The following is a 12,458-nucleotide window of genomic DNA, read 5'->3' on the forward strand; positions in this document are numbered from 1 at the left end:
AAACCGGAAGTGGCGCTGTAGCTCAAGTGGTAGAGTGCTCGCTTTGAGCTGAAGAGCTGAGGGACAGCGCCCAGGCCCAGAGTTCAAGCCCCACGACCGACAAAAAAAAAAAACCACTCTTTACTAAAGATCCAATTCTATTCATTTGAAGTAAAAAAAAATTTTCATCAAATACAATAAAATGTTTCTCTATTATGGATGCAAACATAAAATGGAATACTTTACAAATGCTGAAGTTATACCATCTTACATTTCAAATGTTATGGCAAAATGTTTCAAATGTTATGACAAAATGTACGTAAAAATATTAACTTGATTTTTATATTTTTTACAAGTTCACAAAAGGGTTGTTGCAAACAGTAAGAGAAACCGAGCAGATGATGCAAGAGACTATTTTTCTTATTGAGCCTTCATTTAAGCATGCACAATCAAAGCAATCCATACTCCCTTGTAGCATAAAAGGTAACCATCGCCCAGGCAGGGAAAAACAAAGCTATTTTGAGCAACCCATAACCAAGCTGCTAAAATGAAATACACAGGACCCACAGTAACACTGGAGTCATTAAGAAGCTCCTGTCCTCTTGTTTCATTTTCTGCGTGTACTTTCTGATAATGTTCCGACAAGTCAATAGCAGTTATACATCTTTTCATACATAATGGGCAGATGAAACCCTGTGAAATAACAACTTTTAGAAGGACATACACTAAAAATTTTATGAAACAAAATGTAAACATGCAAACAGTTATCACACGAAAATAATTTGCATTACCTTTATTTAAGGAAAACTTGCAAGTGGTAACTGTACAAAAGATGAAAGATCCATCCAAAGCAGGATCTAAAATTAGCTCCCATTCTCACAGTATAATTTTTCATTGGCTCCTATTTTTATTATGGTACAAAGTTGCTTTGATTAGAATATATTCTTTTGTTTATGATATTTCATTCTTGCCCATGACCTATTATTGGCAAGTTATCTTTTATTTTAGATGAAGAAATTACTGTAATACACAGCAAATACTTTTTTTGTGATACAATAGTCTCAAGAGTTTCTGAATGAAAGCCATTTTCAGTCATTACCATAACATACTAGCCTAAGCATATCAGTAACTCCCAAAAATAATCATTCCATCCAATTCTAAACTTAGTAAAAGCATTTTTAAATGATCTTTCAAATACCTTATAGCTAGTAATATGTAAGCTTTAAATGTAAGCTGTTACCCTAATCTATGGCTTGATGTTTTAGCAGATAAGAATGATAGAGGATGAGAAAAATAAGAGAATTTAAAATATCAAGAGCAAAGTAAGAAAATAAAGTACAGTAACAAAGACAAAATGCTATAATGGTATTAAAAATAGATGTAGATTTAAGTCCTAACAAAAGCTGATTATATGATTTGTAGGAACTTACTTTGTGTTAGTTTCCAAGTCTATAAAATAAATCACCTATTCTATTAAAGTTATTGTGCACATAAAATGCCTAAGTTGTTAAAATGTTAAGATTCTATTAGTGCTTAACAAATATAAACTGCCCATAAATGTAAATACTTGATGATAAAAGGAAATAAAGCAAGGAAAAGACGGAGTTGAAATAAAAATAGCAATTAAAAACCTGGGTTACTCAGCAAAACCAAAGAAATTAAGTAGTGAGAATATGAGAAAGAAAATTTCTGAAAGGACTTACAAGGGAAAGAATAAGGAGATATTGTTTATCTCAGCCTGAGATAGTCTCCCAAGTTTAGACTGGAAAATGCTGGTTCAAGGATAACCCAGGCAAAAAGCATGCAAGATGCCATACAAACCAACAAAAAGCCAGATTGGCTTGTCATCCTAGCTAAGTAGGAGGAAGCATTAATTGGAAGACCATAATTCAGGATGGCCCAAATAGAAAGGGTGACTCTGTTTGAAAAAAAAAAGGGGGGGGGGGGCTTGAGTGTGGCTCATATAGAGTACTTGGTGGCAAATGCAAAGATCAATTTCAACCCTTGGTAAAACACACACACACACACACACACACACAGAAACAGACACACATACACACAGAGAAAATGAAGAGATAATGATTTTAATATTTTAGGTTAAGCTGATGAGAAACAAACAGGTACTAACAGAACTAAGTAGCTAGGAAAGAAGTAATGAAGATTATTGGAACTGGCAACATCAAGAACTGGAGAGGTACACTGCTCCTTGAGTCACTAGATTTCACTTAGGATAACAGCAGGAAAGTATAGAAAGACAAAAGGTAAGTTTCAAAAGTAAGAGGTATGTCAAGATAGCAAATAAGAGATAGGCCTGACTTAGAGACAAAGGGAGCATGTTTTCTCTCATATGTGGAAGTTAGGTTTAAATTATGAACATTTGAAAACATATACAGGAAAAAATGAGAAAACATATACAGGGTTATATGCTTATATATACAAACTTTTCTTCTAAAGGATAGTATATGCTAGGGAGAGTTGCAATGACACAACTCCTTCAAACAACTAACTCATCAATTAATAAAATGAATACCAGGAAGTTGAAACATGTTGGGAAGGAGGGAGGTCAAGAGAAGGGCAAATGAATGGAGAGAACAAAAGTAGGCAGATACAATCATAATATTCACTATACACATATAAAAATGGGACCAGGTAACTTGAGGGGATAGACGAGGTTCAGAGAAATGAAAAAGAACAATGGAAGGGAAGATATTGATGAAGATGCACAAATAAATGGATATGTTGATTGAAACCCCTTTATTTAGCTACTTATGATAATAAAAATAAATACAAATCAGACCTGACTAGGTCATACCCGTAATTCTAGCTATTCAGGAGGCTGAGATTCAGAGAATCACAATTTGAGGCTACTCCACACAGCAAGGTCTGTGAGACTCCATCTCTGAGATAACCAGAAAATAGTAGGGCTGTAGATATGGCTTAAATGGTAAAGTACCTGCTGAGTAAAGCAAGCTTAAAAAGTATGAAGCCCTGAGATCAAACCCTAGTATCAAAAAAGGTGTGGGGGGCCGCCCCTAAGGCAGGCTTAAATTCTGATTCATAGCACTTGGAGTAGCTGGGTGACCTTCAATTCCCTCAACTGTTAAGTGATTTAACAGTAATAAGTACTATATATAGGTCTCATGACAATTAAATTAGAATAAATGTGTTATGGCTTGGAAATGACGTCTTTCCCCCAAAAGGCTCATGTGTTCAAGGAAACTGAATAGAAAACATCATTAGAATAGAAACCCTCAGGGGCTGGAAAGGTGGCTCAGTGGTAGAGCGCTTGCCTTGCATGCCTGAGGCCCTGGGTTTTGATTCCTCAGCACCACATAAGCAAAAAGAAAAAAGCAGGAAGTGGTGCTGTGGCTCAAGTGGTAGAGCTCTAACCTAGAGCTGAGGGACAGGGCCCAAGCCCAGAGTTCAGGCCCCCATGACCGGACCCAAAAAAAAAAAAAAAAAAAAAAAAGAATAGAAACCCTCATTAATAGAGAAAAAAAATCTATGTCTACCATCATTCTCAATAAAAAAAAAAAAAAAAGCCTTAAATACTAGTCTTCTAGGTTCAGAAACAAAACAAGATAACTGCTCTCCACAATTGTATTTTATATGCTACCTAAAATTAAGTCCAAATTTTGAGTGCTTCCTTGACATATGATGGGGAGGGCTTCAAATGTCCTATCCACAATTTCCTCTCCCCACTCTGCTCTAGCAGATAAGTCCCCCTAGTCAAATGCTTGTTATCATAGGGACCAGGCACAGTGCCTGCTTATCCTTGATTAGAGGGTTTTAATTCTCTGCCAGCCCCTAGAATTATTCAAACGAGTGAATCATACCTCCTCTAGAAACAAGGAGGTATTTCATCCTCTTGATACTGTAAAGCCTGCCTCCCACAGCCATTGACTGCTCATTTTGTTCCCAAGTACAATCTTCAAGTAGCACTCCCTGTCATTTGATATCCACCTCAAGGCTGTGAATATATTGCCAAATAAGTTGCTATGTATCACATCCATCCAATGTTCAGACATTCCATAACACAAAAGATGAGAATCCCTCCCATTTATAGGAGGAAAACACCAACAAAAGATGTGTGTGTGTGTGTGTGTGTGTGTGTGTGTGTGTGTGTGTGTGTCTGTCTGTCTGTCTGTCTGTCTGTCTGTGTCTGTGTGTGTCTGTGTGTCTGTGTGTCTGTGTGCTGGTCCTGAGGCTTGAACTGGGGGCCTAGGCACTGTCCCTGAGCTTTCTTGCTGAAGGCTAGAACTCTACCACTTGAGCCACAACTGACTTCCAGGTTAATTAGAGACAAGAGCCTCACAGAATTTCCTGCCTGGGCTGGCTTAACCAAATCGTCAAATCTCATCCTCCTGAGTAGCTAGGATTACAGGAATTGGCCTGGATCAAGATTTATTTTAAGCCGGGCACTAGTGGCTCACGCCTATAATCCTAGCTACTCAGGAGGCTGAGATCTGAGGATCGTGGTTCAAAGCCAGCCCAGGCAGGAAAGTCCGTGAGACTCTTCTCTCCAATAGACCACTAGTAAAACCAGAAGTGGTGCTGTAGCTAAAGTGGTAGAGCGCTCAAAAATTTAAATTTGATAAAGAATAAGGAATTCTTACAATTCAATTATAAAGAGCTAATTAACCATTTGTTGTTGTTTAGTGTTGGTAGCAGGGCTTGATATAAGGTCTTTGTGTTTGGTTTCTTGCTCACCTCTGGCCCTCTACCACTTAAGGCATACCTCTAGGCTAGAATTTTGCTGGTTAACTGGAGATAAGTCTTGCAGACTCTCTGCCCCAGCTGGTTTGTAACCATGTCACATCTCAGCCTCCTGAGCAGCTAGCTAGGATTTACAAGCATGACCTACCAGCACCCAACTAATTAACACAATTGTTTAAAGAGATTTCTAGTTCTTGACAAAATGAAATTTATGTACTGTTCCATACTTTTTCTGTTAAGTACAGATAAAAATCCCTAGATATTATAAATAAAACAAACATAAAAAGACTATGAAAGGTGAAAAAAAAACCAGACCAGTTAGGGATCTCAAGACCAAAGAAAAAACAGTGATGAAGTTCTCTGTCTTGTTTTATTCTTTTCTTTTCTTTTTGCCTCATATATTCGAGAATGGGTGCTGATAAGCATGAGTTCCACTCAATTATGGCACCAGGCATGGTGGCATGTACCTGTAATCTCAGCAACTGGGAGGGATAAGAAGGAGAATCACAGTCTCAGGTTAACCCAAGCTAAAAAATAACCAAAAGAAAAAAAAAAAAAAGATTCAGGCTCAGAGAATAGCTAAAGAGGTAGAGCACTTGCTTAGCAAGCATGAATATTATAGCACCACCAATAGGAGGGGAGGAGGGTTCCAAGGACATAAATTCATTTTTTTATTCAGGTTTGGTGGTTCATACCTATAATATAATCCCAGCTACTAGAGACACAGTCAGAGATCAAGTTTGGGGCCAGCAGGAGCTATACAGGAAGAACCTATTTCAAAAATAAATTATAAGCATGGTGACAACTCACTCTTGGATAGCACAGGGAGATATCTGTAGTAATGGAGAGTTCCACCTCTTGTGTGTAGTAGTAGTTACACAAGTCTATGGTGTATATTATAATGGCATAAAAACCATTCATATACATTGCATAAATGTCAACTGCTTTTATGGTGCTCTAACATCATGTAGCATGTAACCACCAGGAAAACTAGGTGAAGGGATCATGGGATCATTGTACTAACTGTGCAAATGCTTACTACACTTATTTTGACATTAAGATTTAAGAAAAATAAATCATAGAATATGTAAGAAAATAAGGAGTTAGGGACAATAACGAGAAGAAAGAACCAGCAATAAAGTCAAACCTGCAAAGATTCAAATAGCTTAATAGCTTCATCAAATTAACAGGTGAAAACATAATCATATTTAGTATACTTAAATAAAAGAAAAATTTTTTAAATACTAAAAAGATCAGACATGAAAACAACTTTTAGGACCAAAAAGGAATACATTAAAAACAAGTAGGATAATTAAGTAGTGGCTTCATTCCAGAAAACAATAGTAAGTTGGATAACATATATCTTTTAATCTGGAATTTAAAAGACAAAAAATATATTTTAAAAAAATAGAATGAAGAATAGAATAAGAAATTTTAGCAAAAAACTTAATCTGTATTTCAAGTAACAATAACAAAAAAAGAAGCAATATTCAAAGATAATCATCGACACTTCAAAAACACACTTATAGGTGCAGGAAGCCCAGTGAATCCCAAGCTGGATAAAATAACAATCAGAAATATGAGAGAAAGAGATACAGAGAGGGTTGGTTGCTTGATTATAAAAACAACTGGAGGAGTAGAAGAAAAGACTATCTAAAAAGAACATACAATAGATTGAAAGCAGTCTTCTCAACAGTAACAGTGTTATCCAGAAAGAAAAGAGATGGATGTGCTCAATATATGGAAAAAATAAGTACAATTTTACACTTGGCAAAATCTTATTTCAAGAACGAGTATGAAATAAATAAAATTTTAGCCGGGCACCAATGGCTCATGCCTGTAATCCTAGCTACTTAGGAGGCTGAAATCTGAGGATCAAGGTTCAAAGCCAGCCTGGTAGGAAAGTCCATGAGACTCTTATTTCCAATAAACCACTCAGAAAACTGGAAATGGCACTGTAGTTCAAGTGGTAGAGCACTAGCCTTGAGCTGAAGAGCTGAGGGACAATGCCCAGGCCCAGAGCTCAAGCCCCACAACCGACAAACAAACAAACAAATAAATAAACAAAATTTATAATAAAACCTAGAATCTAGAAAGTCAACCTTCATAAATGACAATCGAAAGGACATATTATGAAGAAGATAGTGAGTGCAACTGGAAGGTTAAAGATACAAGAATGAGGGGCTGGGAAGGTGCTCAGTGGTAAAGCGCTTGCCTTGCATGCCTGAGGCCCTGGGTTCGATTTCTCAGCACCACATAAGCAAAAAGAAAAAAGCCGGAAGTGGCGCTGTGGCTCAAGTGGTAGAGCGCTAGCCTTGAGCTGAGAGCTGAGGGATAGTGCCCAGGCCCAGAGTTCAGGCCCTATGACCTGACCCAAAAAAAAAGAAAAAAAGATACAAGAGTGAATAATATAAAAAAATCTAAGTAGCAACAATACAAAACAATTTATGTAACTTATGAACACAAAAGACAATAAATATAAAATACTGGGGCTATGTGGATAACTGAGTATTAGAACACTTGCCTAACATGAGTGGGGTCCAGTTTTCAATCCTTGGTACTGTACCACTAAAGAAAATAACTACTTTTGGTGGCAATACTGGGGGTTGAACTCAGGATATTGGGCTTGCAGGTATTCTACCACTTCAGTCTTGTCCTAGTTCTCTTGGCAGCAGTGTGGATGAGTTTTTTGTTCTTCTCTTCCTTATCTCCATGAGCAAATACTACTTGTTAAAAATAAGAATACTAATGCAACTTTCTGATATAAAATTGGTCTTAAATACATTTTAAAGACAACCTAAGTTTCATTACCCTGAATGGTTCATGATAGTACACACACATAAAACAAGGAGATATGAATTGACCACTAATTCTTTATTAGAAGACTGAAAAAAGCTTCATTAAATCAAGATGACCGAAGCATGGGAGACAAATTGGCAGTAATGTGCACTTTCTCAGTCTCACAACTGACAGGTATACGCTTCAAAAGTCATGTTCTCATTTGCAACAGACACAACATTGAGAACTTTTCCTACAAAAATAAGTCATCAATTATTGCTAAAAATAGTTGCTAATTTTCCTTTAAATGATAATGAATTTTGCCACCAAAGTATAATTTTATACCTCTGAAGAGCTTTCATTATTCACATCCACTGCATTTATGGGAGTTGCTGAAGAATCTAAATCAGAACCTTGAGAGCCAACTCTCCCAGGAGTCTGAAATATAAACACAGGAGAAAAATCAAATCAGATATTTATAATACATTCATAAACCATGTATCGATATAAATCTTTTCTCATAAGGAGAATAAATGTCTTCATAATAATAATAAACAATAATACTAAGAGTATCCTTGATGGAAGACTTCTTGTGTAAATCAAGACATCGATATGTATTATCATACATATAAGAAGAAATGCCATATTAAACTATTTCATGCATAAAATTATCTTACTATTGTATAAAATTACCTCCAGGTTATATGTATTTTATTTATATATATATATATATATATATATATATATATATATATATATATATAAAAACATAAATTTCATGTAAGAACCTAACCACTGGTGTTAAGACTGGGTTGTCTTTCCCAAGATATTACATACATACAAGTATGAAAAATATTGGAAATCCAACAAACACTTTTGGTTCCAAAAATTTCCAATAAGGGATATTAAATCTGTTCTTATGCTCTTCAGAATTCTGAGACTCGGTGGTCTATGAAAGTCTAATAAGACAAACAAGGGAAGAATATTAGTTGTAAAACTATGCTTTCAACACATATGGCTAGAAAACACTAAAGGTACAATTGAAAAGGAACAATTACAGAGAGAAAGAGGTCATAGCTGTATCCCACCTAAGAACAGCAACTACCATAACCCAAAAGTGTTAGTGAGGCTGTACTTTGTTGTCCAAAGTATTTTGTTATCCAAAGTATTTTGTTATCCATAGGATTTTGGTAAGTACTGAAGATGAAAAATACAAAAACAAATCTCTGGCCAAAACTAAAAGAAAATGAAAGGAACTACACATGAGAAGTCTCCATCTAGTTGTAAAAGAGGAATGGATGGATGAAAACAGAGAACAAATATAGGAAGAATACTCAATGTACATATATGATAAAGAAAATGGAAAAAGCAAAAAGAGTTTGAGGGCAAGGAACAGTCAGGAAGGGGTGAATCTGATTAAGAAGCACTGGACAAGTACTTAGACAGACATTTAAATTGTAGCCTCTTGAACAGCCTTTAGAGATTTCAAAAAATATAAAATTAAATCTCCTATCTTATAATGGTTTTGTTTTGTTTTTCTTCTACTTTCCATGTCTTTTGGGCTTACATATCATTGTTTGCTACAACTATTTTAACTAAACTCCTTAATTAAGCTGGGCATCAGTGGCTCATGCCTGTAATACTAGCTACTCAGGAAATTGAAAGCTATGATTGCAGGTCAGAGCTAGGCATAGCAGACAAATTCAAGAGACTCTTCTCTCCACTTAATCAGTGAAATGCTGGAACTGGAGATATGGCTCAAGGGGCAGAGCACCAGTTGTGAGTGAAAAAAATCATGGAGAGTACAAGGACCTAGAGGAGAGAAAGGAGAGAGGAGAGAGGGGAAAGAGAGGAGAAAGAGGAGAGATAGAGGACACAAGGAGAAGAAAGGAAGGAAGATGGAAGGGAGACAGGGAGAGAGAGAGGCAAGGAAGGAAGGAAGGAAGGAAGGAAGGAAGGAAGGAAGGAAGGAAGGAAGGAAGGAAGGAAGGAAGGAAGGAAGGAAGGAAGCAAGAATCCAGGCCTACTATGAGAATGTAGAAAGTCGGCCAAGGCTATTGTCCTTTGACATGAGAAAAAAAAAAAAAATCCAACCACGTACTGTGTTTACTGGTCTGAACTAAATGTGTGGTTTTCCATACCAAACAATATAATAGATTTGCCGGATTATCCACAGTTCTGTCAAATGTGGCAACAGATCAGTGTTTCCCACAATCTCCTTCTCTGGTTCAATAATTTTCTCTAACACCTCAAATAACGCAGAGAAACATTTTACTTAGACTTGCTATGAAGGATATTTAAACGGTAAAAATGAACTACCAGATGAAGGAGTATAAAGAACAAAATTTAGAAAAATCTTAAGCGTAAGCAGTATCCTGGTAGAATAGTGATTTGTTCCATAACCTGTATAGTCTCCAGATCCTAAAATGTAAGGTTTTTATGGAGGTTCTATTAAGTAGAAATGATTACTTCAATCATTCGCTCTTGGTGATTAACTAAATTCCTAGCCTCTCTTTATTCCTGGGGGTAAGAGGTATAGTTAGCTGAAAGTTCCAAGCCTCTAATCTTCTGGTAGTTAACTGGAGATAAGAGTCTCACAAGATTTTCCTGCCCAGGCTGGCTTTGAACTGAAATCCTCAGGTCTCAGCTTCCTGAGTAGGTAGGATTATAGACTTGAGCCACCACCACCCAGCTACGATCTTTGTTTTTGATATTTACACAAGTCATGTGTATCATCTGTCCCACCCAGTATGAGATGGTACCACCCCAATCTATACTTACCCATTGTGAAAAGTGCCCACTACTCTACCAACACTTGTAAACCATCTCCATATTAATGAGACCAGCTTCTTAGCAAGATGAACTGAGTACCTAGAGTCCCCTATTTTCTGTCTAGTCAGCTTTTTGAAAAAGCCATCTTCCTTATCCTGATACCTTGTCTCCATTATCCTATTGTACAGTAAGCAGCTGGACTTTGAGTCAAGTAACACAACAATCCCCAACCTAAAGCTACCTAACTAAAGAATCATTAAGCTACTTCATTAGCATAAACTAAGGTACAGCAGTAGAGGGCTTTTTATAAGTAATAAAAGAAGCAAGCTCTCTTTCACTCTTCCTATCAGAAAATTCCAGTTTTAGGAGCTTTCTGCCATAAAGTGAGAAGAAATTCAAACATCTATTTCTTATTATAACACAATGTCACATCAATAGTAGAAATTAGGAAACAAACTTTTTCAAGCAAGTAACAGATGCCCACAACATACAAAATACACTAGATCGTTGGTAATATATAAATAGAATCACGTTAGGAAAAACTACAAAATCAGTGTGGCATGTAACTCTAGCTACTTGGCTGGGAAACAGAGATCAGGGGATTGCAGTGCAAGGCCAACCTGAACAAAAATTAACAAGACTTCATCTCAACCAATAAAAAGCAAGGCATAGTGGCATGAGTTGACATCCCAACCATAGAATATAGAGATGGGTCACATTCCAGACCTGCTCAGAAAGAAATGTAAAACTCTATTCAAAAAATAATTAAAGAGGCTGGATGCGTAATTCAAGCATTACATCATCAGCCTAGTAAAAAGAAAGCCTTGAGTTCAATTCAACCCACAAAGAAAAACCTACAAAATCAATATAAAACAATATTAACCTCTGTAAACTCAGCTTAACAGACAATTCTGATTGGAGCTCAGAAGATTAAAATGCTGACAGAAATACAGACAATAAAGACTGTGCTCATAAGCTTTCAGGTAGAAATTAGGACTCTTGGGAACTAGACTTGAGACCATTTTTATGTTCTAATAAAACATTTGTCTACGTTTTGTCCATGACTCTGAGGATGAATCTAAAAGTAATGGATTAAATAACCAAGTTCTTTAAAAAAGGGTATCACTATGCAGTCCAGGCTAGTCTCAAACTTGCAATACTCATGCCTTAGTTTCTTAGATGTTGGAATTAGCGACACTCAAATAATTGTAAAGGTTTAACTCATTAAAAAGAAAAAAAACTTTACCTTGAAAAACAATCCCATTTGCAATAGTTTCAAAACAAACAAATAACAACAAAATAAAAACCCTTAGGAATAAGTCTAACCAAGGAAGCCAAAGATCTCCAGTGGAAACTATAATGATCTGAAAGAAGACATCAGAAATGGAAAGACCTCCCATGTTCATGGATAGGTAGAAGTAATATCATGAAAATAGCCATACTGCCAAAAGTGATCTATAAATTCAGTGCTATCCCCCTTACAATCACAAAGACATTTTTCACTGAGATAGAGAAAACAATCCAAAAATTCACATGAACAACAAAAGACCACAAGCCAAAGCAATTTTAGGCAAAAAAGCAATACTAGAGGTATCACAATTCCAAACCTCAAACTTTACTACAGAACTACTTTACTACTGGCACAAAAACAGGCCTAAAGATCCATGGAACAGAATAGAAAACCCAGAGATAAAACTATATATTTACGGTTATCTGACATTAGACATGGAAGCCAAACTATAAGTTGGTAAAACGTCTCTTCAATAATTAGTGTTGAAATGGGTAAGGATGGGAGGGAAAAGCTAGCAGTGAGGGTAGAGGTGACATTGTCCAAAAAGAAATGTACTCTTCACCTGACCTTTGTAACTGTAACCCCTCTGTATATCACCTTTATAAAAACATTAAAAATAAACAATAATTAGTGTTGGGAAAACTGGATGTCCATATGGAAAAAACTGGATATTAAATCTGTTGGTCACTATGCACAAGTATCAACTCAAAGTAGATTAAGACCTCAATATTCTGAAACTACAAGATAGAGTGGGAGAAACATTACAACTTATAGGAATAGGCAGGAACTTTTTGAAAGAGAGTCCCTGGGACACTGCAAATAGAAGAAAGACTTGACAGATGGAATTATATCAAATTAACACACAGCAAAGGACAAATTGCACAACTAGAAAGACAGCCAACAGACTGGGAGACAATTTTTA

At 36.2% G+C, this 12,458-nt stretch overlaps 1 protein-coding gene across 2 annotated transcripts in view; it reads right to left on the minus strand.

The window, feature by feature from the left end:
• Positions 1-12,458, minus strand: part of Eea1 (early endosome antigen 1) — a 99,205-nt gene that overhangs the window by 62,277 nt on the left and 24,470 nt on the right. The window contains exons 2-3 of one of the 2 annotated variants that reach the window (XM_042693056.1): positions 7,819-7,911; positions 547-672 (exon numbers count right to left, since the gene is read on the minus strand). In XM_042693056.1, coding sequence (XP_042548990.1) covers positions 547-672; positions 7,819-7,911 — 219 coding nt within the window. The remainder of the gene's footprint in view (positions 1-546; positions 673-7,818; positions 7,912-12,458) is intronic. The other variant, XM_042693057.1, reaches the window with a different exon arrangement.

This window comes from Dipodomys spectabilis, unplaced genomic scaffold (genome assembly GCF_019054845.1).
Source record: "Dipodomys spectabilis isolate Male_0828 unplaced genomic scaffold, ASM1905484v1 ptg000163l, whole genome shotgun sequence".
Classification (NCBI taxonomy): domain Eukaryota; kingdom Metazoa; phylum Chordata; class Mammalia; order Rodentia; family Heteromyidae; genus Dipodomys; species Dipodomys spectabilis.